This window comes from Mirounga leonina, unplaced genomic scaffold (genome assembly GCF_011800145.1).
Source record: "Mirounga leonina isolate KUSES-001 unplaced genomic scaffold, KU_Mleo_1.0 Mir_115, whole genome shotgun sequence".
In the NCBI taxonomy this organism is placed as follows: domain Eukaryota; kingdom Metazoa; phylum Chordata; class Mammalia; order Carnivora; family Phocidae; genus Mirounga; species Mirounga leonina.
In genome coordinates this window covers 83,919,278-83,946,039 of record NW_023270268.1, presented here as the reverse complement: position 1 = coordinate 83,946,039, position 26,762 = coordinate 83,919,278, and the positions used below count along the sequence as shown (strand labels likewise).

Here is a 26,762-nt window from a genome sequence, read left to right as displayed (position 1 = left end):
TTCCTCCTGGTTTTCTAGGTTATATGGTAATTCTTCCTGCAGCCTCTGAGGTTGGGGATTTGAAAGGGGGGAGGAATGGTGGGAGGGGTGACCTTCTCTCTAACCCCCACCCCCCCACTTTTCACCTTCCATCTCTCTTGCCTCACTGCCCCCTGCTGGGCACCAGACCCTGGGCTGGGGGCTTCCCGGTGTGCCTGACTCCAATTCTGCCCTTGCAAGGTCACAGTTTGCAAACTGGTTTTAGACATTGGGAGACCTGGGTGTTGTGTTTCACACTTGCAGTGTCTGTGGTTTGCTTCTTGCTATGTGTCCATGGAACATATTAATTTATCTTTAAGTAGATTTATTAAATGAAATATTCATTGGAGCGGGTGCTTCAGTGTGCAGCATTTGGAACAATGTACTGAGTACAGTTTGTCCTCATAAATCTATTAATGCTGATAGGATGTAATTGTCTCCCATGAAGCTTTGGGGTGAGCTGGGGCCCCGGGTAGGGGAATAAGCTGGCTGCTGAAAGCTGTCTCCCTCAGCTCGGCTTCGGTAGGCTCTGTTCTGAGCGTGTACATGTGTGTGTTTGGTTGCACATATCCATTCTCTGTCTCCCTTTTTAATGAATACAGAGGCTTCCATTTCTGAGAAAGCCCTCTTGTCAGCTTCTAGCTTCTTGTCAAATTCCTACTTCCAGCCATGGTTTGGAGGGGTAATGAGGCTCAGAGGGAAAAGCTGGCTTATGAGTGAAGACTGATCTACGAGGAGAGGGGATTCAGGGGACTGAGGATGGGGATGGGGGCAGAATGCTAATACTTAGGAATAATCGCAGCGTGGCAACCCCTGAACTAGGTGCTTTCTCTACTTGTCCCAGGTGGTCCTAAAAGGCACCATAGGAGGTAGGTGTTATCATTTCTGTATTTGAGGCTCAGGTTGGTTTAGTAACTTCATTACTAAGTCAGTTCATTTGGTTCAACAGACCTCTGTGGTGGCCTGTCCTGTGGCCGGGGGCTGGGCACGGGGCACAGAGAACCCATAGCATCTGGCCTTAGTGAACGCCAGAGGCTTATAGAGGAGTCAGACAGGGAAGCGGAGCCTCCGTCCGGGTGATGGAGGGTGCCGAGGAGGATGTGATGAATTGGGGGATGCTGAGCCAAGGCCAGAGCCGGTGTCTGAGCCAGGCTGGGAGACTGGATAGGAGTTTAGCAGACACATGGGGGCTGGGAGGGGTTCCCCATGGTGCAAAGAGCAGGTACAAATATACAAGGATCTAGGACAGGGTGGGGAAAGCCTGGTTCAGTTCTGCTCACTCCCCAGAGGAGGGAGGGTGCGAGGGATAGGCAGTCACTAGTGCTGGGTCTCTGAAGCCTTGCTGGGGAGTTTGGACTGTGACCAATGGCAGTGAGCCATTGGAGGTTTTGAAGTCAAGGAGAGGGAGAAGGGAAGTTGGGTATTTGGTTGTTCGAGAGGCACAACAGAGGCCGGTTTGGAGGGGACAGGGCAGGAGGTGGGAAACCTAGGGTTTGTGGTGCTCACGTAGCCAGGAAGTCACTGGGGTGGAGTGAGGGGAGCATTGGGGGTGTAGGAGGTAAAAGGCATAATTTGGCATCTGTATTGGGGAATAGCAGAACTGGTTGAGAAGTCATGAAAAAGAAAACATCAAAAAAGGAGTCAGGAAAAGGATAAAGGAAAATAGCTCATTAGGAGAGAAATGTGAATACATTTGAAAAAGACAAAGAGTTACAAGAACAATGATGCTAACATAGTATAAAAGTTTATATAAGTGTAATGGTGTTTCGGAAACATAAGTAAAGAGAAAAGCAAACACTTAAGTGAGTGAAGACAAAAACAGGTTTCTGCCAAAAGCGGAACCTAAAGTCGGGAGAAGCGGACAGGGCAGTGGGCCCCCACTACTGGGCCGGGAGAGGTGGTTCTTCTAACGACCTGATGCCTGAAGGTTCTGGAGGTGCAGGCCAGGCGGGGGATGCGCTGAGACGGGGCGAGGAAAGGGCAGAGGTAGATGACGGGGTGGCACCCACCTGCTTGAGAACCTCGGGGCCCTGCCCTCACCGGTCTTTTCTCCCCTGGCAGAGCCCCTGACCAGGTAAACAAGCCAGTCAGGGGAGTCGCCGGGCCTCTCCCCTCGCTCTTGGTGTCCTGGAGTCCGTATGGTGGAGGCTGAGCAATATGTGGCCGCCTGGCAGGGTGAGGTTTTCCCTGTGAGCTGCCAGGGTAAAAGGGAGGTCGGAGGGGTCATCAGCAGACCTCTTGTGAGGGCTGAGGCTGGAGGAGGAGGAACATCCAGGCTTCTGGCCTGGACTGTATTTACTGAGTGCCTCTGGTGTGCAGTGGAGTGTTCTAGATGTCGGGGGGGGGGGGGAAGGGGCACACGGAGCAACAGAGAAAACGTGCAAGACCTATGTGAGCAGAGTGCATGGTAATTTGGTAGCTGCATGTGGGATGAATTTATAATCTGGAATAACGTCAGCCAAGGAAAACCAACTCTTTAGGGTCCTGTTAGTACTCTAATCTATTCTGTTTGCTGCTTATGCCGATGTGGTTGCTGTTAAGAAAGAGGATGCATTTATAGCTGAAGAGCGCGGGACTTGGAATCCAGAGACCAGGGTTCAAGTGCTGGCCCTGCCACTTAGTAGCTTTGTGACCTTGGGCAAGTGTAACCGCTTTGAGCATCTGCGTTCTCATTTGTAATGATAATAATCTGTAATCATAATAGAGCTATAATAGTGACGTCTGCCTCACCAAGTCCTAGGTTGTCACGGGCATCGGAGTGCATGAAAGTGTTTCATAACTTGCAGAGCTCTGTTCAGTAGCTGCTGACCTTTCTAGATCCCAAGTGTTTTGCAGGAAGTGGTGCCTGGTTATTCCATCTACCTCTCACTGCACCTCCAGAGTGTCTGGGGCCCTTAGGAAATGCTGGTTGAATTGATGGACGAGTTGGCTGCAGCACTCGGTGTTTTCCGGGGCCATGTTCCGGGGGTCCTCTCGCTGTCCACGCTGTTGGATGGGGAGGTGGGGCATTGGACACACAGAGCGGTTGCTGGGCACGGCGATGCCAGGGCTGCCACCAGCCGCCCAGACTCGAGGAGGGTCCCAAATCTCAGGACCAGACATTTTCACGTGGCTTCCCGTTTCTGGGTGGCCCAGCTTGGGGTTCAGAAGCAGAAAGCAGACTGGGGAGGGCTCCCATTCCTCTTCCACTGCACGCCCCTGACATGCATGCCTACACAACCCTCACACGTGGTGTCCCTGTCCTCATGGCCAAGCCTCTGCTGGCTCCCTGTGGTTCCTCATTTTCATAACTCTTACCTGGGCCACCCTGCTCGTGGCCCCTGGAAGGGCAGCGTGTGTGCTGGCTGTCTCGAGCGGGTCTGCTCACTCCTGCGGTTTCCTCGTGTCCTGTGCAGGTTGTCTTCCATGATGTTGGCGTGCTGACGGACAAGCTCTTCCCGGTGGTGGAGGCCATGCAGAAGCACTTCAGTGCTGGCTCAGGGACCTACTACAGCGACTCCATCTTCTTCCTCTCGGTCGCCATGCATCAGATTATGCCCAAAGGTAACCTGGATGCGGGCCAGTAGCCCTGGTTCAAAGCTGCCGGTGCCCTGAATCAGAGAGAAGAGCTCCACTGAAACACGAGGGACAGGGTGAGGGGGCCAGCCACGCCCTTTGTGTCACAGCTTTCTGCACAGAGACTCCAGGGCAGGGCCCTGGGGTGCACAGCTGCTGGGCCCCACTCACGAGGACGGTGGAAGTTGTGCAGTGTGGTATCCCCAGACTCAAGCAGGGCATCTGGGCTCTGGGCCTGACTCAGTGCCTGCCCGCATTCCCTACCCGCCCCGGGACTCAGTTTGCTCATCTGTAAAGTAGCAGGTTGGGCTAGAGGATCCTCTATCCAAATCTGTGATCCTCTTCTCTCTAGTTTGTACCTGTACTTATCTGACTTTAAAATATCTAATCCACATATGAGAAGTGCAAATTATAACTCAGTTTTCTGAAACTTTGACACACAGTCAATCAGAGGCTTTTCTGGGCTTTGGCCCCTCCGGGTCAGAAGAGATTGATTGTCTGGTCTATGGTAGGTCGGGCTTGTGTGGCAATGCCGGCGGGTCTGGTCACCCTTGGGTTAGAGCCCTTGGAGGGCTCTTGTTAGTGGGCTGTGCCAGGCTGCTGGCTTCTCTTCCTCCCAGTGGTCCTTGATTGATTCTGGAGCTCTGGATATGCCCCCCAGTTTCTGGCCATGGTGAATGAACCATGACCTGAGCCTCTTAGGGGTGTGGAGGGGAGTTCCGGGGTCTTGGGGTAGCTATGACCTGAACTGTGACTGGTTGGGTTTCCAACAGCCAGACCAGGCAGGACCTGATCGCCCGGGGGACAGCTAGGCCATTTGGTGGATACCTGCTGTTCCAGCCCAGCGGAGCAGAAGTGGAGGGGTCAGGAGCCACTGGCGTTAGAAGGGGCCTGTAAGCCGGGAACTGAAGCTGGGTTCCCCTTGGCAGTGTGGTGTCCCTGGACGCCCCAGGAAACTTGAACCCGCCCACCGTGGCTGTGACTTTGTCTCCACAAGGCAAGTCCCTGTACCATGGAGGCCTCTGAATGTTCTCTTGCTGGAAGGCAAGGCTCAGGGAGATTTGCTGAGCAGGGAGGGGTCAGAAGGAGAGAGGAGGGTGTGGGGGAAGAGCTAGCATTTGCGATTCTTCCCCAGTAGCCAGTGCAGCTCTGTGAGCTCACCGAGTCCTCCCGCCAGCCCTGCGCCACCATAGCTGGGGGACTGAGGAGTGGACTTGGCCAGGGTTAAACAGCCATTTAAGTGGCAGGGCTGGGATTTGGGCCCCAGTCAGTCTGACTTGGAGGCCTGCTTCTCTAAACAGCAGCTCCTCTGTCCCCTCCAGTGTGCCTCGAGTGGTCCCTCTGGGTAGGACCGGTGCTGGTGCCGTGGGGAATGCAGATGGAAGGAAGGTGTTCCCGCTGTTCGGAATTCTAGAGGGAGACAGACATGGTGCTAGTCCCACAGCCCTGCCACCAGCCATTTGCGTGCCTTTGCTGAGCCACTTTGCCTCTCTAGGCCTCAGTTTCTCCACCTAGAGAATGAAGGGAGCCCATCTAGTGAGCTCTTTTGGCTTGTATTTGGAAGAGTCCAGGCCTACAGGAATCCCCCTGTGGGTTTCTGCGGTCCTGGGGAGCTGAGGGAAGAGGGCTTCTACCTTTATCCTACCCCTCTCTCCTACCCCTGCCCCTGCCCCCTGCCCCGCAGTCCATCCTGATTGCTGCCTACATGAAGCTTTGGAGCAGGATTGTGTCTGCTCAGAGGATTCCATGATTAAACTCATTTGAAACATCTTGATGAGAGGGGCCTTTAGGGCCTGGCCGGTCCTGTGGTCCTGCATGCGTGATCGGCTCGGCGAAATGCTGTGAGGGAAGGACTGGCGAGGGCCAGCAGGAGATCTGGGAGGAGGCATGGCCAACTTTCCCCTCCCTCCCTCCCTTTCCTCGCCCCTCCCTCATCAGCTGGTAGGTCACCACCCAGCACGTGCTAAACTCTCGGCCAGGCCAGGCTTCGGGGCGCCCAGAGCGAGGGGCAATACAGCTCCTGGGGGATGATGAAAGCACAGAAACTAGCTGTGCCTCACAGCGCCGGGAGGACCAGGCACATGACGAGACGTAGGGGGCCCCCAGACTGCCGCCCCTCTGCTCTCTGACTTTGCCCTGCCCTGAAGCCTGGCCTTGTCTGGGGGCAGCGTCTGCAGGGACGAGGCTTTACTGTCTTTGCAGTAGATCAGATGTCAGTGTCCCTCCATGTGCAGTTCATGCCCCTGAGGGGCCCGTGTCCAGTGGGGAAGGAGAGAGGTGCCCAAATACCGAATCCTTTCTTGGGTTCTTCAGGCAAACGATAGTGTGTTGCTGGAGATTCACTTTTACGGCAGCCCAGAGTCCACTTCCTATGAAGAGAGTTACTAGGAGTTATAAAGTCTGATAGTCCTAAAACTAAACGAGCAGTCCGGAGTTCCTGTGGAGTCTGGGCGTCTCTGCTGAGCAGTCTAGCTGCCGCCCGGCGTTTGGCCAGATCCTTTGGCACGTCCTGCGATTTTTGGAAGGATGCCTTGTTTTCAAGCATCCTTAGTGCTGCCTTGAGTTTGCCCTGGCCATTTATTGCTGCCTTTTTGGTATTCCTTTTTTTTTTTTTTTTAATCATAGAAACTACTGTTGTTTTGTGCTTTGTTGATGGTTTTGTTCTTGTATAATTGGTACATTTTTGCTATTTTGGTTATTTTGTTTCTTTCACAGAGTTCTTCCTCTGGGAAAGTGGAGAAGGGAGTGGGGTGGGTCACAAGTCCTTGGTCCCACCCAGGAAGGCTGGGTCAGAACAGCTCATGTTCTGCTGAGCTACGTCTCAGGAGGTCCTGTCTGGTGCTTGCCCCAGGCATCCCAGTTAGTTCTCTGTGTGGTGCCTGTCCTCACCCTTCCCTCCTCGAGCAGCGGGGTCACCCTTCCGTACCTGAACTACCCTGAAGATATGTTTACTTATTCTATCTTATTTTATTTTAAGATTTTATTTATTGATTTGAGAGTGAGAGGGAGAGCAAACGTGAGCAAGAGTGAGAGAGAACACAGGCAGGGGCAGGGGCAGAGGGAGAGGGAGAAGCAGGCTCTCCGCCGAGCAGGGAGCCTGATGTGGGGGCTCGATCCCAGGACCCTGAGATTGTGACCTGAGCCGAAGGCAGGCGCTTAACTGACTGAGCCACCCTGGCACCCTCTTTACTTATCCTATTTTAAAAGTAACATTCATAAAAGAATATCTGAAGACTACATTAAAATAGAAAAAAGTTATCCTTCTACTACTACATAAACACGAATTCCTTCATTATCTTCTAATATTTTCCCAGCATGCAGCTTTTTAAAAATTTAGGCGAAGTAGGAGTTATGTAATAGATTTAAAACATCCTCAGTCTTTCTGTGCATATCAGAATATGAACTTGAACATTTAAGCTCAAAGGATGGAAGAAATGGTGCAAGTAAAGCTGTGTCATGACATTCTCCATTAATGGGATTCATCACCATTTTCTGTGTGATCCTCATCTTTGAAAAATTTTTGAATGGTTCCATTGAGCAGATGAACCTCAGTTCACTTTATCATTTCCCTGTTCTCAGCTACCTGGCACTTTGTGTGTGTGTCTGTGTGTGTGTGTGTTTTACAATCATAAATTATACTGTGATTAATATCCACATACATAAAGATAATTTTCTCTCATTGGGATTATTTCCTTTTTTTTTTTTTTTTAAAGATTTTATTTATTTATTTGACAGAGAGAGACACAGCGAGAGAGGGAACACAAGCAGGGGGAGTGGGAGAGGGAGAAGCAGGCTTCCTGCCGAGCAGGGAGCCCGATGCGGGGCTTGATCCCAGGACCCTGGGATCACGACCTGAGCCGAAGGCAGACGCTTAACGACTGAGCCACCCAGGCGCCCCTAATTGGGATTATTTCCTTATGATAACTCCCCATGGCTGGAGTCACTGGGCCAGAGGTGACCCTTACAAAGCCATCCTATGTCACCGCCCCCTGCCCCCGTGTCACCAGCCTGCACATGGGAGGGTCTGCACAATTTTCTCTGCTCACTGCTGTCTGACCTCTCGGGGACCTCAGGCAGCCAGCCCCATACGAGGGTCAGCATGGTTCCCATCCCCCTTGACAGGACAGAAAGCAAGGAGCTGAGGTCAGGGCACTCCTCTGAGTCATAGGGCATGCTGGGCCTCCCGGGCCAGGTTCTGGTGACCTGTCCCATGCTCATTCTGATGGCCAGACCCGCAGGGCCAGCCTCTCACACCCATGTAGCCCCTCAAAGCTTGCAAAACCTGGTTTCCTCTTTCCTCGTCGTGGCTTCTCACTGCAGCCCTGTGGAGAGGGCCTGGCTGGGCTTGGTGGGGTGTGGTCAACCCCGTGTGTTTTGCTCTGATTGTCCCCCTTGGCGCAGCACCACCTAGACCATCTCGGCAGAGTGAGGACTGAGGGGCCCTGCCCACAAAACGTGCTGGCTCTGATTTTGGTCAGAGCCTGTTTTCCTTCTGGTTGCATGTTGGCAGGGTCAGGTGTGGCTGGCTGGCCGGTCCTGCCACCCACATGCAGCCACTGTGCTCCCCACTTACACCCACGGGGCTTTTATCTCCTCCTCCTAGTGGTGTTAGGTTTGTCACCATTGGAAGCATCTTTATGCAATGGAAAAGAAACCGTTTTTTGCCCCACTGGAGTTGGAGGGAGCGAAGAACAGCACCTCAGGGACTGCCGACTTCCCTCTTCTGTGTCACACGGCTCCAAGGAGCTGTCGGCTCCGGCTTAGCAACAGGGCTATAAAAACAGGCGTCACTGAGGCTGAGCCCCGGTGCCCGGTCCGTGGTTGTGGCATTCTCCCTGCACAGGGAGGACAGTTGCCCAGACAGTAAGCAGTGGGTAAGGCTGCCCAGACGCCCCATGAGTCTCTCTTGGAAGGTTCTCCTGTCCTGGGGTCAACCCCTTGCCAAGGGTCTAGTGTGTGTGGGGCTGGCCACTCCGCCATCTCAGAGGTATTTGTCAGCTTGCTGCTTTGCAGGCTCATGGCAGAGACGTGGGTGGCATGGTCCGGCAGTTAGGGTGGGACATCAAGAAAACCACAAGGGAGAGGGGCGCCTCGGTGGCTCAGATGGTTAAGCGTCTGCCTTCGGCTCAGGTGATGATCCCAGGTGCTGGGATCGAGCCCCGCGTCGGGCTCCCTGCTGGGTGGGGAGCCTGCTTCTCCCTCTCCCACTGCCCCCCACCCACGGCTCATTCTCTCTCTCTCTCTCTCTCTCCCCCTCTGCCCCTCCCCACTGCTCATTTTCTCTTTCTTTCAAATAAATAAAATCTTTTTTTTTTTTAAAGATTTTATTTATTTATTTGAGAGAGAGAGCACATGAGAGGGGGGAGGGTCAGAGGGAGAAGCAGACTCCCTGCTGAGCAGGGAGCCCGATGCGGGACTCGATCCCGGGACTCCAGGATCATGACCTGAGCCGAAGGCAGTCGCTTAACCAACTGAGCCACACAGGCGCCCCAATAAATAAAATCTTTAAAAAAAGAAAGAAAGCCACAATGGAGAGCCACCCAATGCTGAGAGTTTCACAAGAGGATGACTCCCAGGTATTTGGCACAAAGGACGAGGGCTTCATGGAGGAGGTGGTACTTGAGGTAGGCTTTGAAGGGTGGGCGAAGGGTCATTGTTTGAAATGGGTAGTGAGCAGTTAAGGCAGTTGGGAAGTTACGGTGTGTATTTGGGAAAGGACACACTGCCTGTTTTGATGACCATATCAGAGCCCACGTTGGAAAGTAGTGGGAAAGAAGATGTGTGAAGGAGGTTGGCATGTGCCATGGAGGCTTGGACACCAGACTGAGGGGCTGGCCCGTGTCCACAGGAGACAGAACTTTTGTGGGCGTTTTTGACATGGAAGAACCTGACCAGACTTGTGCTTCTGGAAGGCTGATGTGTCTGAGATGGGGAGTGGATCACTGTGGGAGATAGTGGGGTCCAGCTGCCTGCCCTTACTGAGTGTTGGCTGGGCTGGGCATTATGGGTGGGCTGTAAGAGACCCACAGGTGGACTCCCCAGCCTCAAGCAGCAGCTAGTCTGGAGTGCACCCGTGAATGTGTGTGTGCACGTGTACCTGTGTGTGCCAAGCATATGTACACGTGTGGAAGCTGAGCCCTGGCAGGCATCCCCAGCCTTTGCCTGAGAGCCCAGGGGCCACAGAGGTTGTCACTGGCATTGCACTGGCTGCTGTAAGGACAGTTAGGACCTAACTTGCAGCTTTTAGCAGCTCAGTGGGTCCAGAACAAGAGGAAGTAGTATTATGAGAGTAGGAGGAACAGACAGTCTTCCATTTGGACCTCCAGTTAGGGGGTTGTAAAATCCTGCAAAATCATGCAGATATTCCTGTCACAGTACCACTTGACTGGCAGTCCTTTGCACTTTAGTGTGAATTAGCCCCATCTAATTGCTTTACTCTGAACACTGAATTGAGTTAGATGCTCCAATGGAATGAGATGAAAAATGTATTTGTTGGATAAATAAATGAGGTTGAGGGAAGGGTGGAAGGAAAGAAGAAAGGGTATTTTGGAGCCTAGTGCACTCCTCAGCCTTTTGGAGATAGGCTCAGCCTTATGTTGACAAACCCCTGAGTCCAGGCAGAAGGAAGTTGGGAGGAGGGAGGCTAACTACCCGATTCAGGCCTTGGTGAGGTCTGAGCCCTGGAAAGGTCACAGAAACTCTGTTTTTCTCCTAGACCCCATGTTCTTGTCCCTGGGCCCTGGAACCCAGGCCTGGGCGATAGAGCTAGCCTTTAGCCATACCGTGCCTCCCCTCGGCTTCGATAGACTAGCCTGGGCACTTGACCCTTTTTACTCTGGTTTCTGTTGGGGTGAGGGGGACATAAAAAATTCCAGTTGATTAACTGATGAGTTTTGGGCAAAACCAGCTCCGTATGACATAGGTGGTTTATACACCTTGGGCCCTGGCAGAGCGTGGGGCAGCTGCTCGCTTGGGTCTGTGTCATCTTTGTGTTGGTTTGCCTCCCTGCGGGTTGAGGAGCGAAGCCTCTCCTGACTCAGCCTGTGGTGGTGATTGGCACCTCCAGGGTCAGGATTCGTGTGGGTGCTGGCCATGAGTTGTGCTGGCAGCACCCATATCTAGACTTCTCTGTGCGCCTGGGAGGGGTCGGGTGGGGTCTTTGGTGGGGTGTGGGGACTGGTCGCTCTGCCTGGCTCTGTTCAGGCCACCCTGAGGAGGGGGCATTTGAGATGAGGAAGAGAGTGTCTCTACCTGTCTAGGGACAAACACCTATCAGTTGCAACCTCTCATCTTTAGAAAAGATGCTCGTGTCCACCTGTAAGGGGGGCACAGCAGACACTATGACCCCATTTTTCAGATAAGGGAATTGAGGCACAGAGAGGGGGAGAGACTTTCCAGGATCACAGTGCCTGCCTGAGCAAGGACAGGACCGGGGCTCCCCGCCTCCCAGCCAGTGCTGTCCACAGTCCGCTCTTCCAACTCCTGTGTGCACGAGGGCACCCCTATACCTCCCCGGCTTGGGCTAGAGGCTGGTCCAGCTCTGTTGCTCATGCTTCCAGGCTTACCATTCAGACCAAGCCTCTGAGACGGTGTGGGAGGGTTTGCATTTGTGGAAGCTTCTGTTTGCCCATGAGTCAGTCAACCAAAAGTTGAGGGCCAGCTCTGCCCCTAGCCCTCTGCTGGCACTTTAGGGGGTACCTAGCCCTGTGCCTGGGGCTTTGGGAGGGGACCTAGCCCTGTGCCTGGGGCTGTGGGAGGGGACCTAGCCCTGTGCCTGGGGCTTTGGGGGGACCTAGCCCTGTGCCTGGGGCTTGAGGGGGACCTAGCCCTGTGCCTGGGGCTTTGGGGGAGACCTAGCCCTGTGCCTGGGGCTTGGGGACCTAGCCCTGTGCCTGGGGCTTTGGGAGGACCTAGCGCTGTGCCTGGGGCTTTGGGGGGACCTAGCGCTGTGCCTGGGGCTTTGGGGGGACCTAACCCTGTGCCTGGGGCTTTGGGGGGGACCTAGCCCTGTGCCTGGGGCTTTGGGGGGGATGTAGCCCTGTGCCTGGGGCTTGGGGGGCACCTAGCCCTGTGCCTGGGGCTTTGGGGTGAGCAGAGAATACTCAGTTCTGCCTTAGGTGAGGCCAGACTGCGTCAAGGTGAGGAGGCAGGCAGTTCTGGAGCGGGACAGCAGAGCTGTGAGCAGGGGCTGTGAGCAGGGGCTGTGAGCAGGGGCTGGTGCGCGCGGTGGGGGCATTGGAGCTCAGCTGGCCCACACCATAGCCCTCTCCAGCCTGGCTTTCCTCATCCGTGAACTGGGGGTAACTGGACCCTTTCTTCCTTGCTTCCAGGCTATTGTGAGGAGAGGTCAGTGTGGGAAAATATTGAACAGTGACATGTTGACGACAATGACGGTGATGATGATGACTTCACGCAGATGTTTCTGCGGGTCAGATGCCCCCAAGGCTGTGGTTCCCAGGCTCAGCCATCGAGCCATCAAGGGACCCCTCCGGCTGTCCAGATCACCAACACCTGTGCCCCCCACTGGCCAACAGGAGAAACCCAGTGCCTAGTTAGGTGGAGAGGACTGTGCGGGATGGGCTGTGCTGCCCAAAGAGGTGGTCCGGCCAGTAGTCCTGTCAGAAGTGGAGCGGGGCGTCCCGTTGTCCCCGTGCTGTGTGACTGTGCCTCCTGCAGGGACGAGGACACTGAGTTGCGGGGAGTAGGGATTGTCGAAGGTGATTGAGCAGATCCATTATCTATCTGTCCAGCCCCCTCACAGTTCTGTGCTGAAGCAAGAATTGAACAGGCCTGTTTTACAGATGGACAACATGGAGCCTGGACAAGGAGGTCATTCCAGCAAAGTCACCTAGTGATTAAGAGATTAGGACCTACATTGTCCCACGCCACGTCTCTCCCAGCCTCAGTTTCCCCAGCTCGTCGAAGCAGGTATCAGTCTCCCTCAGCTGCTCTGTCCTCTCCAGCCAGGTGTCCTCCAAGTGTCCCTGGGGCCCATGCTCCTCTGGGCACAGAGCAGGAGTGTGCTGGCCGCGTAGGTGCTGTGTATGTTTGCTTTCTGTGTGTTCCATAGTTTTCCATATGGTGTCTACCCTTCCAGATATTTGCACGTGTGTGTGCATGTGTGTGCGTGTCTTCACTCTAAGTGCATAGAGTCCCCTTTGGCCCTTGGCACTTTGGGCCTTTGCATCTTCTCTACATCTGTCTCACTGTTTTTATCCAAGTGTTGGATTTTTTACAGAAGTTTTAGATTTATAGAAAAATTTATGAAGATAGTACAGAATGTACTCCACACCCAGTTTTCCTCATTATTAACATTGTAATTATTAATTGTAACATTTGTTACAATTAATAAACCAATATTGATACATTATTACTAACTAAAGCCCACACTTTATTCAGTTTGCCTTCGTTTTATTTTTTATTTTTTTATTTTTTTAATTTTATTTATTTATTTGAGAGAGAGAGAATGAGAGACAGAGAGCATGAGAGGGAGGAGGGTCAGAGGGAGAAGCAGACTCCCTGCCGAGCAGGGAGCCCGATGCAGGACTCGATCCCGGGACTCCAGGATCACGACCTGAGCCGAAGGCAGTCGCTTAACCAACTGAGCCACCCAGGCGCCCCTTTGCCTTCGTTTTAACTTAATGTCCTTTCCTGTTCCAGGATCCCATCCAGGATCCCATATTACATTCAGTTGTCATGTCTCCTTAGACTTCCCTTGGCAGTGGAATTTTCTACAGCTTCCCTTATTGTTTTTGATGACCTTGATGGTTTTGAGGAGCACTAGTCAGATATTTTATAGAATGTCCCTCAATTGGGATTTGTCTGATGGTTTTCTCATCATTAGACTGGAGTTATGACTTCTTGGGAAGAAGAGCACAGTGGTAAAGTGCCATTTTCACCCCATTGTATCAATGACACATTGCAGCATGTCAAGAATATGTGATTTATTACTGTTGATGTTGGCCTTGATCTCCTTTGCTGAGCTAGTGCTTGTTAGATTTCTCCACTGGAAAGTCACTCTCATTTGCCTCTGCCCATGCTTAAAGACTATGGATGGGGCGCCTGGGTGGCTCGGTCGGTTGAGCGACTGCCTTCGGCTCAGGTCATGATCCCGGAGTCCCGGGATCGAGTCCCGCATTGGGCTCCCTGCTCGGTGGGGAGTCTGCTTCTCCCTCTGACCCTCCCCCCTCTCATGTGCTCTCTCTCTCTCATTCTCTCTGTCAAATAATAAATAAAATCTTTAAAAAAAAAAAAAAAAGACTATGGATGGCCAGTTTTCAAAGGGTATGTGTCCATTGCGTGGGCCCCATCCTGCACATCCTGCTGGCGATGTCGGCCTCCTCAGTGTGCCAGCCATGGTCTATGGGAGCCCAGAGACTCGGAAAGACAGCTTCACCATTCCGGAGGGGAGGCCCCATTCTACTGCATTGATCAAGAGACGATCACGTCCGAGCTTTCCTCGACTTCCAGGCCCAGTGTTTGCAGGGAACATGAGCCGGGCAGGTCCGAAGCAGGCTGAAAGGGGAGTCAGTACGTCACAGAGGAAAGGAGTTCAGGCTCAGGGTCAGACTGAACTGGGTGCAGATTGCTGCTCTGTGACTCACTAGATTCGCTACCAGAGGAAGTTACTTGAAAGAGGCCATGTGGGACAGTGGTTGAAAACATGGGCCAGGAGCCACTGTGCCTGTGCTCCCAGCAACACCATCCCTGGGCTGTGGTGTGACTCTGGCCAAGTTACTGAACCTGTCGATGTCTATGGTTTTCTTCTCTATACAATGGAGATAACAGTTCACATCTCATGGGGTGGTTATGAGAGTTCCATGGATTAGTGTATGCAGCGGGCTTAGAACACCTAGCTTGCCACCTCTCTGGATTTCCGTTTCCCCACCTGTAAAATGGGGAGGATACAGGACTTGCTTCAGAGGATTCCCGAGACAGTACCTGTGATAGCCCTTAGCACCGGGCCTGGCCCATGTTAAGTGCCTAGTAGTTGTTGGCTGTTTGGGTGGCAATGAGGAGGCATGCCTCGAAACACAGCACCAGGGGTGTGGAGCGGGAGTTACTCTCAGGCTCTTAGACCGCACACTTTTGCCTTCTGGAAAGAGCTTCTGTATGGGATATGGACATTTTCTGCATGATCCTGGGCAAGGCATATTACCTCTTGTCCGCCAGGTGAGGAGTGCCAGGCCTGACCTGCCTTCTTCTCTGGGTTACTGTGAGCTGGAAATGGAGTGATGCAGCTGAAAACGTTTCCCTTCCCTCCTCCCACCCCCCAGCCCCCCACCCCCCAGAAGGCCTTTTCCACTATTTCCCAGAATCAGTGCACCTGAAATCTGCACGTTAGTCCTAGCACTTTATTATTACCACCGTAGCCCCATCCTGCTCATGTTTCCCAAGGAGACCTATGTGTGCAGGAAGACCAGGCAAGGGCAAGGTGTTGCAAATTCCCTGAATATGTAAGAGTTGGGGCCTGAGCCTCCTCTGCCCCAGAGTCACCTTCATGAAGCCCAGTGACGCTTGCTGTCGTAGAAAAGAATGACAAAGCTGGCCGGTTTGGAATCAGGGGTGGACCCCGACCTCCTGGCATCGTGGGTGCCATCACCCCGAGGGTCCTTATTTCAGCAGTCTTTTGCTGGGACCTTGTGGTCCTGAAACTGGAGGCAGATAACTGGACTCTTTGGAGGACAGTCTTGGGTCCACTTTGGACCAGTGGCACTGGACAGGAAAGGCTGGTGTGGAATGTGGGTAATTCGTGTGCAGGTGTAGCTTGCCCAGGTTCACAGGCCCATGTGAGAAAGAATGGATGCAGGGCCAGAAAGCCTGCAGGCTGGGACCAAGCCAGAATGGGGCCATCCAGGCTGGCAGCTCTCCGTTTGTTCATTGATTCATTCATTCATACTTTGAAATGCTGAGGTCGGCGTACAAACTTCAGAGGCAAGCCTTTAAAATTGCATTGTTTTTTCTTAAGTGATATCTGGCAAATGTAGTAAAAGCCATATTCAGTTTGGATTTCTTTGTTCTGTGCTCTTTGTATCTTTACTTACTACCATGGGAGGTCTTTAAGGCTCTGTACTCTTCTTACATGGCAGTTTTCTAAAATAGAGAAGGCTTTTAAAGGCTGGCTTGTGGAACTTCATAATTTTGTTCAGTTTGAAACCAAATCGGAAATCTCTAATCAATGTCTAGTTATCCATCATCGAGGCAGACATGCGTCTAATGGGGAGGGTCCTGTAGGGGGATGTTTATGCATTCTGGAACCTGGGGTTTGGAGGAGGAAGAAGAGAGAGGATTTTGGCCTCTTTTCTACGCCTACCCCCATCAGCCTCAATATCAGGAGAAAGCAGAAACAAGGGCCCCCAAACTCATTGATACTGTTTTAAATGGTTTTTCAGTCTCTGAAATCCTTAATCTGAAAAGTGCCAGCCCACTGGCACTGGCCAGCATGTGCCCGCACCCACAGTTAGTTCTGTGGCCTCTGCTTACTTCAGGGGTAAAGTGGCCTGAGGACAGATGGGGGTGGTTTAGTGTGGACACGGGGTCAGCCACCCTGGGAGTGAGTTCTTGCTCTGTCCCTTGATGTCCTAGCCTTCGGATGTAGGGGAGAGGGAGAGCTCCCTGATTCCTCCCCAGAGGAGGGCAAAACAGCATCTGATTCCAGGACCCTGTTTACTCGTGGACATGGTCCCTGTGTAAAAGGTCACATATATGAGTGGAGTCTTTCTTTCTCTGTGGAGTTTTCTTCCCACTCTTGAGGCACGAGAAGTGAGATGAGACAGGGCTGCCTCAGCAGGATGGGGTGGGGGAGGCCCCTCATGCTCCCTTCAGCGGGAGGAGAGCGAGGTCCTACCGAGACTTTGGGCCTCAGCCATATTCTCCAGGCCTGGCTTGCCAGAGAATTCTCCATCACACCCGGCTAATAATAAAGCAGTCCTTGACTTCCCGATGTGCTCTTACTCCTGCTGTCTATCCGTGTCTCAGAAACCTCCTCAGGAGTAGGGGTCACTGGGCTATCTCTGAGTTCTCTGGCCAGAAGGACACCTAGTCCAGGCAGTAACTTGTTTGAGGTGCTGATGCTTTGTTTAGAGAATGGGGATAACGATTGTGCATACGTGGTAGGGTTGTGACAAAGGCTGGTGGAGACTGTGCGTGAAGCGTCATAATGCCTCAGCACACACAGGGTCCGAGCTTTTCCTCTTGGAGGTACATGTCAGCAAACCCCAAAGCTCTAAGTACTGAAGTAAAAAAAAGTGTAGCTTGCTTCCACACAGCATTGCTCAAATACAACTTACTACCGAACACCTTTTGAGAAATACCCATTCACGTTCTGAGACAGGGCTGTTTCACAGAACTCACTTTCGGAAGCACTGCCCTCAAATAAGGGTAATAATGAAACATCCGTGTGGCTCTCTTTGCTGGGGCGGGCGCCCGAAGTCTCAGCCTGTAGGGAGAGGCCCGTCCTGTCAGTGTCCCCTCGTTTCCCTACAGCATGGCCAGCGGGACGTGTCGTCGCGTATAGCATTTAAATTAGTCACGGCTTCGTTGCTTAGACCACGACTCCCTCCCTAAGTGTCATACCCGATGTTTGCCTCAGACCCAGAAGGATTAAGGAGACCCCGGGGACAGGGTTGTTTAGAAGGAGGGAGATTTAGGTCTGGTGCCCCTCTGCAAGCGGGGCACCCTCACGGCATTGACAAACTGGAGTGTTTCAGAGGAGGTGACCCAGAGGGCGGCTGAGGGATCTTGAAATCAGCCCTTGAAGGAACCGGGCCTCCGCCCCAGAGAAGACTTGCCATTTTCTGAAGGGCTCTCCTGGAGAGAGGAAGCAGGCCTCTTCTGTGTGGCCCCAAAAGGCAACACCAGGTATGGCTGACTAGAAGTTCTAACTGAGTCACCACCTCTCCCGTGTAAGCCCCTGGGCAAGGCTCTTTCCCACCCAGATGGTAGGCCCTCACCTAAAGACTGAGGGATTGATAAAGATCCAGCATGCAGACTGGCCACCCCAGGCCACGGACTGCAATCTGGCCATTTTATCGTTGTTCCAGGGGCTTTCGGTGGGAGTATTTCTGGGGACTGTCTGTCCCAGGCTCATAGACTTTGGCTCCATGTCTGTCTGTTGCTTGTGACCCCCGCTGGGCCTGAAGGCCCTGAAAGCTGTGAGGTCAGCTCAGCAAACATCAAGCTGTACTCTGTCCACTTGCCTGCAGCTGCGCCAGCTTCTGCCCGGACCACCCTCCCTGTGGACATCCCAGGGCCTGCTCCCTCGCCTCCTTCAGATCTTTGTCCACATGCCACTTCCTCAGGGAGTCATCCCTGACCATCCCGTGTAAAATTATACTGCTCTCCTCTAGAGTGCCCATGTCCTGCTTTATTTTTCTTCATAGTCCTTATCACTATCTGCCAGAGAACGTAGTTTACTTTTTTTTTAAGATTTTCTTTATTTATTTGACAGAAAGAGACACAGCGAGAGAGGGAACACAAGCAGGGGGAGTGGGAGAGGGAGAAGCAGGCTTCCCGCAGAGCAGGGAGCCCGATGCGGGGCTCGATCCCAGGACCCTGGGATCATGACCTGAGCCAAAGGCAGACGCACAACGACTGAGCCACCCAGGTGCCCCTACTTTTTGTTTTGATTATCTCTTTCCTCCACCCAAATGTAGGCTCCATGAGGGCGGGACATTTTTACATTTTGTTCACTGTTGCCCAGTGTGTAGAAAATGTCAAGCACATAGGCATTCCATAAATATTTGTCAAGTGAATTAAACAAGTGAATTTTTCTCGGGCTTGTATCTTGAACGAGTCTGTTTGCGGGTGACCTCAGTATGCCAGAGACTTAGAGTTTTTACTTAAGCCCATTTCAGACCACTTGGGGATGAAATCCAGCAGCTTCCAATAAATTGCATAGAACCTGGTTGTTTCTTGTGGGTTAGTCACCACTAAGAGCTTGAACTTTCTGGACAACTATTTCTTGATGGGTCCCCAGAGCCTTGAGGAGACACAGCAGATGCTGATTTCCTGGTATATCAGGAGTTCTCGCATGGAAGAAAGCAAAAGGAGAAACATCCAGGAACTTGCCTGAGTGAAAACATCTGAGCAAATACTGAACAAAGGTTATAAACATGTGTCCAGTGATTTTAGTAAAAACTATTTTCTGGCAGCTCCCATGGAGCAAATTTGAGGCATTTGAGTCCCCTTATTCTGAAGAGGGACAGCCGAGCAGATCTGTCATAAAGTGCTAAAAATAGTAATGTGATGTATCCCACTTTCTACTGATGTCAGAAGCTCATCGTAAGCTGATGAAAATAGTTGCCAAGCTGATTTTGAACGGTAATATCTTCCATTTTAGTCTCCTCTATTAGATTCTGTCTTTTTTTTAATCCTTTCAAGATCCTCTTTGAAATTCTTGGCTACCAGGCAAAGGCATGAGCCAGTGTTTATTGTTATCAGGTCACACGGCTTTTACCTCGGGCATCTCGTCACCTGTGAAGGGTTGGCTGTTCCCCCACCACAGGCAGGGCGCTGGGGTGGGTGCTGCTGCCTTGCCCTTGCGGAGCTCACCTTCTGGTTTGGGGGAGCGCCCACGCGGGAGGACACTCACAGAGCCAGGGGTCGGGGTCTGCGGCACTGGGCCTGGGGTTAAGGGAGATCGTGTGGGGTTGTTTGCATGGAGAATGGATCAGATACCGCCAGTCCCGTCAGAATTCAGAGGGCAAGCCTCATTGAGGAGGATGAGGTGGGTTTGTGCCAGCCTTGAAGGCTGAGGAGTTGAGGGTTGGGGAGGAGAAAGGCATCATCCGCCACAGCAGGAAATCATCATTCTGAGTGACGGGCGTGCTGGGCAGCCTGGGTCTCAGCCTGGGCAGAGGCCTCTTCAGTGGTGTGAGATCCCAAATCCCTCAGTCCAGTGTGCTGGACGAGCACCTCTGGGGTTGGCATGAGGTGTGCCTCGTCTCTTTGTCCTAGCTTTGTGCAGGGCCCCCTGGCAGGAGAGTACTCCATCTCTCGACTCAAGCCAAGCCTGTACTTGCTGATGACCAGAGCCTGTTGGTTAACCATCTTGGATGGAGTCTTGGGCCTGCTCTTCCTTTCTTTTCCTCACCCACTTACCCAGGCTTCTGGAGATCCTTTGGGGAAGGTTCCTGGCTATGCATGGGCCTCCAGAGGGAGAGCTGCAGGGATTGATGCCTTACTCCTCTCATCTGGCCTGTTTCTCCCCTTCGGCATCGTTTCTTGCTGCTCTGCACATCCATCCCGTGCTCCATCCAAAGTGGCTGCCTTAAATTGTTCTTGGTCAAATGCATGCTCTGCTTTCCGACTTCCTGGGCTCGCTCAGTGCTGCCTTTGGCCTGGAAGGCCTCCTCCAAACACCTGATCACAGGGTTGGGCTGGATCTGCAAGCATGCAGAGTGTCAGCAGGGTGGCCTCTGCCTGGTCCTTTGGGGGTGTGAAAACCCCATGTGAGAGTCCTAAGTCAGGCATGTGGCATGATATAAACCCTAACTTTTTATAAAATCTGAAAGGCTTTGAGGGTGGTGGCTCAGGATGATTCCCATCAGGTATGGATACAAACTCTCAGCAGCCAAGTGATTCCGCCAAGTGACTAGACTCAGCCCAGAGGCTGTGGTGTTCTGAGGACAGAATGCTGTTTCAGGAGCTGTTCGTCTCCAGGGGGGCTATCACAGGCCTCCATACCTTCAGCCTCTGCTTGTCCACTTCTCTCTCTCGTACCAGCTTCCTGCCTTGGTTCAGGACTGACTCCTTAACCAGGCTTGCCCGGTTCCTGCCCTAGCCTCACTCACATCTGAGGCTCTGGGACATAACTGCTCCCTGCAAGGTGAGTGGGCCTCTGGGATGCAGTGGGTCATGGTTTCCCTTCTGCGCTGAACTGGGGTAGTCAGATACAATATTGATTTTTTTTTTTAAAGCATCATCTATCATAATAAGGTTTGTCTGTTAGAGTCATTAGTCACAGAGCTGTGAAGCTTGGGGAGCTCACAGTGCCTGGGACAGTAGCGAGCTTCTGACTGGGGTGGCTCACCTCAAGTGACCTCCCTCTTGCAAGCCTTCTGGTCCTGACTGGCTGTGACCTCTAGATGCCCTCCTTCCTTACTCTTCCTCCTCCCCCCTCTCTTCTTTCCCATCTCCTTCCCTTAGGAGAAAGTGAGGCTCTTTCCAGTGCACACAAGAAAAGGGATTATTATGGGAGGGCTGGGAGTGAGAGGCTCGAAACTTGGGGCAGCCCTGGGGACCTGTCAGTTTTGGTGATTCTTTCTCTTTCCCTCTCTCTAATGGTATCTTTGTTTCTGTCTGCACTTCTCCATTTTTTTTCTCTCTACAGCCGCTTTTCAAAAATGTGCTTTTTTTCTGTTCACACAGAACTGAAGCTTGCATGGGGCTTTGGTTTGCTCTGACTTCCCCGTATCAGGCAGCATGTCTTGGTATTTTCCATTTCAGATCCTGCAGGAGACTCTTCTGGTCAGTCCAGAGGCCATAAATTGTTGATATTTTGGTTGCTGTTGATCCATTCAGCTGGTACCACAGCAGGTGGGACCACGTGGCACCAAACCCAGCCATCTGGGCCTGCCTCTGCAGCAAGGTGTAGGAGGTGGGCCGGCATGGGATTGTGCCCTCAGATACAGAGCAGTCATCGATACCTCTCATTGGAGGGGAGGGGAAGAGCTGTAGATCCAATGTAGGTTTTGCTCTCATGACTTCATTTTCTAGTGGAAGAATGAGAAATTCCTGTCCTACAACTATCCTCCATCATGGAGGGTGTTGTAGGCAGCCTCTAAGATGGCTCCCGGTGATCCCCACCTCCTGGTGTTCATGCCCTTCGCTTGAGCATGGGCTGGGCTTATTGACTTGCTTCTAGTGAACAGAAAATGGCAAAGTGGTGGCATAACAACTCTGAGATTATGTCGTAAGAGACATGGCTTCCATCTTGGATACCTTTTTTCTCTCCCTGAGCCCATGCTCTGGAGGAAGCCAGTTGCCAGGTTAGGAGCTGCCCTGTGGAGAGGCCTGCATGGGAAGGAATTGACACCTCTGGCCAACAGTCAGGAGGACCTAAGGCCTACCAGCAGCCCCATGAATGAACTGTGAGGTGACCGCAACCTGTGAACCAGCAGCGTCTGGCTAAGCCGTGTCTCCGGAACTGGGAAATAATAAATGTTTGTTGTATTCAGCTGCTAAGTTTGGGGTTAACTTGTTATGCAACAAGAGCTAACTGATACAGGGGCATGTGAGCACAGAACTGTGGGAGTGCAAAGGAGGTGTACCTTTGGCTAAGGAACTTGGGGAAGGCTTTGAGAAGGATGTGGTATTTGACCGAGGCCTATCTTTTTTCCATAGAGTGGAATAGATCTGGCATTCTCATTTTGTATGGCCTCTGAGAACCCCCATATCTTCAGTTGAAGAAGGGCAGGATTTGCTGTTTCCTCGAGCCTCCCGCTCAGCCTGACGTGTGACGTCTCTGATGAAGGCTGGGTCTCCTAGGCCCTCGTGGCCTCCATCACAGCACTGTCACCTGTGGGCAAGGCTGCTTAGCATCTCATATACTGGTTAGAGAGCAGCAACTTGGGAGTCACGGGCCTGGCCCTCCAGGTGCTCCTGAGACCTGTGCTATCTGAAAGGCTGCTGTGCCAGCCTCTCACCAGCTCAGTTGTGGGCCCTGCCCTCAGTGGCCCTTCTGGAAAGAGGCTGGCTCAGCCTCTGCTAAATGAGTCTGAAGACCTGGGTTAAAGTCCCATTTCTCCTACCTATGTTGTGGCCTTAAGCAAGGTACTGAGTGTCCTCTCTGGGACTTTTTTTTTTTTTAAAGAGTTATTCATTTATTTTAGAGAAAGAGAGAGAGTATGAGTGGGAGGGGCAGAGGGAGAGGGAGAGAGAATCTCAATCCGACTCTGCACTGAGTGTGGAGCCTATTCCAGGGCTCGATCTCATGATCCTGAGATCACGACCTGAGCTGAAATCAAGAGTCAGATGCTTAACGAACTGCACCACCCAGGAGCCCTGGGACTTTTAAAAAATCAGTCTTCCACCAAATATATATACAAGTAGAGAGACAAGCGTAATGAACTCCTGTGTATCCATCACCCAGCTCAGTAGTTATCAACTCATGGTCTACCTTATTTTATCTGTCCTCCCACCCACTGTCCTTCTCTCTCCTTTTGCGTTTTTCAAAGCAAGTACTGTTTATGATATTTTATTCTCAAATACTTTGATAAGTATCTTGGACAGATAAGTACTCTTATCATTAACATAGTATCTTTGCCATATTGAGTAAAATTAATAGTAATTCCTTACTCTCATCTCCTATCCAAGCAGTGTTTACTTCTTCAATTTTCTTAGAAATGTGTTTTTATTGGTTTGTTCAAATCAGGATCCAGGCAAGGGCTATATGTCTCTTAAGTCCTTCTCTCTCTCTTTTTGTAAATTAAACTTTTTTTTAATTTTAAAGATTTTATTTATTTTATTTTTTTTTGTGAGAGAGCAAGTGAGCAAGCATGAGCAGGGTTGGGGGTCAGAGGGAGAAACATACTCCCTGCTGAGCAGGGAACCTGATCCCAGGACCCTGGGATCATGACCTGAACTGAAGGCAGATGCTTAACTGACTGAGCCACGAAGGTGCCCTAAACTTTAATTTTTAAAAAAAGATTTTATTTATTTATTTGAGAGAGAGGGAGTAGACTCCCTGCTGAGCAGGGAACCCAATGTGGGACTTGATCCCAGGACCCCAGGATCATGACCTGAGCGAAGGCATATGCTTAACTGACTGAGCATTGTCTCCTCCCCTGTGCTGTGTCTAACATGACAGTAATTCCCTCAGCTGTTGTCATCCTTCCCTCTCCCTTGCTGAGCTGTTAACTGATGTCCCTGATGTTGGTGGTAGCCTCTGTTCCAGGGACTGACCTGACTAAATGTCCCCAGGTTCACTGGTGACCTCAGACGAGAAGCACGGCAGTTACCTGGCCTCCCAGCCTCGTCAGCATCAAGAATGACAGTCCTAGCGTACTGCAGAGGAGGGCTGGGGGGAATAAGTAATAGACTTAAAGGGAACAAAACCCAAACACTGTGCAGAGGAATCATGTTGGAGAGACACTGCCACAGCAGAGAGAATGGATGTGAGGCTGTTTGCACCTGCCTTAAATGCTGAGTGGTTGCTAGATCACTGTTCTTTGTGTTTTAGAAAATGAGATTTTTATTTTGTGAGATTTACCTCTGTGTGTTTTCTCTAGTGTCAGCACGCTCCCCTTTTGCATTGCTCTTAATCACAGGCCTGGGTTTGAGATTATGTCTGCTGCTCTTGTGAAGGATACGTGGACCCCAAAAGGGTTTTCAGTGAGGTGCAGGGGTGGCTACAAGCCACTCGGTTAACAAAGCATGGGTCGGTGAAGGTCCAGGAGTGCTGGGAGCCTGGCCTAAGCATTCATGTTAACTCAAGGCACATGCCTGAGCAAGAACTGCAGCCAGAGGGCAGTTAGAGGTACCTCTCGTGCTGTCCTGCATGAGCCCAGCTAGCTGTTTCTGCCTCATTGTTCCTGATATGTCTCCACTCTTTGGGGGTGGGGCACCGGTGAATTCCAAGGAGCCAGGCTCTTTCTCTGGTGGCAAAGTTGGGCCCCTGTGACTGAGCAATAGCCTTTCTGTGGGCAGTCACGATCAGGGCAATAAGCATGGAGGCTCGGAGGGCCTGGGCGACACGTTCTTTATCACACAGTCCCTTTAACTCATTTCTCCTGTTCTGTAACACTTTTATTATTACCCACCACAGACTAAGTCACCTGTGAGAGGTGCTCTGGTCCCTACAGAGCTCACAGGCTACTTAGGGAGAGACCCCATTCCCAGTTATTCTCTCTCACTCACCCTCCCTCTTCCCATATTCTCGCTGCCATCTCCTTTGGTCACATCCTTATTCTAAAATGGTATTGTAATAGTAAATTCCATGATTTGGAGAAGTTATACCTTGTGCCAGGCATGTGCTGAGTGTCTTACTGTACGTACTATCTTATCTCCTGTAAGCCCAGAGGGAGGTACAATTCTATACCTTACAGGTGAGGAAAATGGGGTCTAGAGGGATCAGGTAGATTGCCCAAGGCACAGCCCTGACTGGGGAGCTGAACCTGCAGTTGGACTGCCTGACTCAGGGCCCACGCTCTTTACTGGGATTAGGGGATCCAGGTGATCCACAGACCTCGTGGGAACTCAGTTGAATGTTCTCACAAGTAACTTTCAAGGACAATGAACAGTGCACAACCAAAAATAACCAAGCACAAAGAAAACAAGGCGCAACGAGTGAGAACAAGCAAAAACAAGAGACAGCAAAAGTAGACTCTCAAAGACTTCAGGTGTTGGACTTAACAGATATTAGCATAAAAAATGTATGCTAACCATGTTGAAAGAAACAAAAGACAAGCATGAAAGTACCTGCAGGAAACTGTAAAAAGTGACCTTGCATATTTGAAAAACAACCAAATACAATTTTTAGAAATAAGGAACACGGTAATCAAAAAGTTATGGGTGGTCAATTAGAAAAATCTTAAAAATGCGGATTTTTAATGGTAATCACTGCACAAATTCCTTCATTCCTTCTTTCCTACCCTGATTCTACTCCCCTCTTCAGGGGTGAGTGCTGTAAATAGATTGGTGTTTCATTTTAGGCCTTTTTCTATGCATTTATGAGCACACATATGCCAACACACAACAAAAATTATTTTAAAATAAATGGGATTAAACTCTACATTTGCTTTTTCTCCCCACTTAACATTGTGATAGACATTTAGCTGTCAATGGGTATAGATTTACCACATTGATGAAACCCATTAAGACTTATTTTTGGGGGGGGCACCTGGGTGGCTCAGTCGTTGTGCGTCTGCCTTCGGCTCAGGTCATGATCCCAGGGTCCTGGGATCGAGCCCCGCATCGGGCTCCCTGCTCGGCAGGAAGCCTGCTTCTCCCTCTCCCACTCCCCCTGCTTGTGTTCCCTCTCTTGCTGTGTCTCTCTGTCAAATAAATAAATAAAATCTAAAAAAAAAAAAAACTTAGTTTTTGGCTTTTGTTGTCTTATTTGCAACCACCTCCAAATGGTACAAAATTCAGAAATACAAAGGATATACAAAAAAAATAAGTCTTCTTACCCTCATCCCCTGCTACTAAGTTCTCAACTCCGTGGGAAAGTTCTGCACCTTATTTATTTTTTGTTTCACTTAACAATATGTCTGCTGGTCGTTTCAAATCCGTTTCAAATCCGCTTAGGGGTGACTCATTTTTTTTTTTAAAGCTACAGAGTATTTCATTGTACAGTATTTAATTTATTTAACTAGTCCCTTGTTGATGTACCTTTAGATTATTTTTGAATTTTGTAATTAAAAACAATGCTAGTTACTTTCTTGTTCATAAATGATTTTAAGCATATGTAGGATTTTGTTGGATAAATTCCCAAAGATTTGTTGGAAATGATTAGTTCTGTCTGTAGGTATACAGAGTTCCAGGGGAGTAATGGGAACCCTGAGCAGGTGGATAAGAGAACAGACTGTGCTTGTTTGATCTGGATCCTCTTCTGGTCCTGCTGATGAGGCCTCTTCTGTGGACCCTGCTTGTTCCTATCCCACATTACTCCCAGCCCAGTAGCAGCCACATATCCCAGCTCTTCATTCACTTTGCAGATTAATTTCAGTCCCTGGTGATGCAGTTGATCAAAACTTATTTACAAGCAGCAGCAAGCCCTTATCAGTTGCTTTTTCTAGAGATTTGTTTTTTCCAGTGCTTAGAAAATGCCTACCAATATTTACTCATTAACTCAATAATTGGTTTTTATACTTCCATCTGAGGACTCTGCAGCTTTTGTCTGGATTTCTGTAGTGATCAATGCGCTCAGTGGAGACGGGAGGGGATATTTGGTTTCCCGTAATGGCAGAGTCACTTCCTGAACTGGCTATCAGTGCTGTGTCCTTGCGAACACCATGTAACTTGTCTCTGATGACTGGGGAGTTGGTGTTTAAAGATTTTGTTCTCTATTGCCTAACGATTGAGAGCACTGGAACAGCACTGCCTTGGTTTGAATGCAGCTCTGCCACTTAGTAACTGAAACTAATAGTATCTGCTTGTGAAAGTTAATTGAGTTAATTAATATATGTAATGTGCTTGGATGATCCAAGGCACGTAACAAGTGTTACTTAAGTGCTTGCTGTTACTGT

At 50.9% G+C, this 26,762-nt stretch overlaps 1 protein-coding gene across 1 annotated transcript in view; it reads left to right on the top strand.

Moving 5' to 3' along the window:
* XXYLT1 (xyloside xylosyltransferase 1) overlaps positions 1-26,762 on the top strand; it is a 161,636-nt gene that overhangs the window by 25,431 nt on the left and 109,443 nt on the right. Inside the window, exon 2 of the mRNA XM_034999857.1 lies at positions 3,414-3,561. Within this exon, the coding sequence (XP_034855748.1) occupies positions 3,414-3,561 (148 nt within the window). The remainder of the gene's footprint in view (positions 1-3,413; positions 3,562-26,762) is intronic.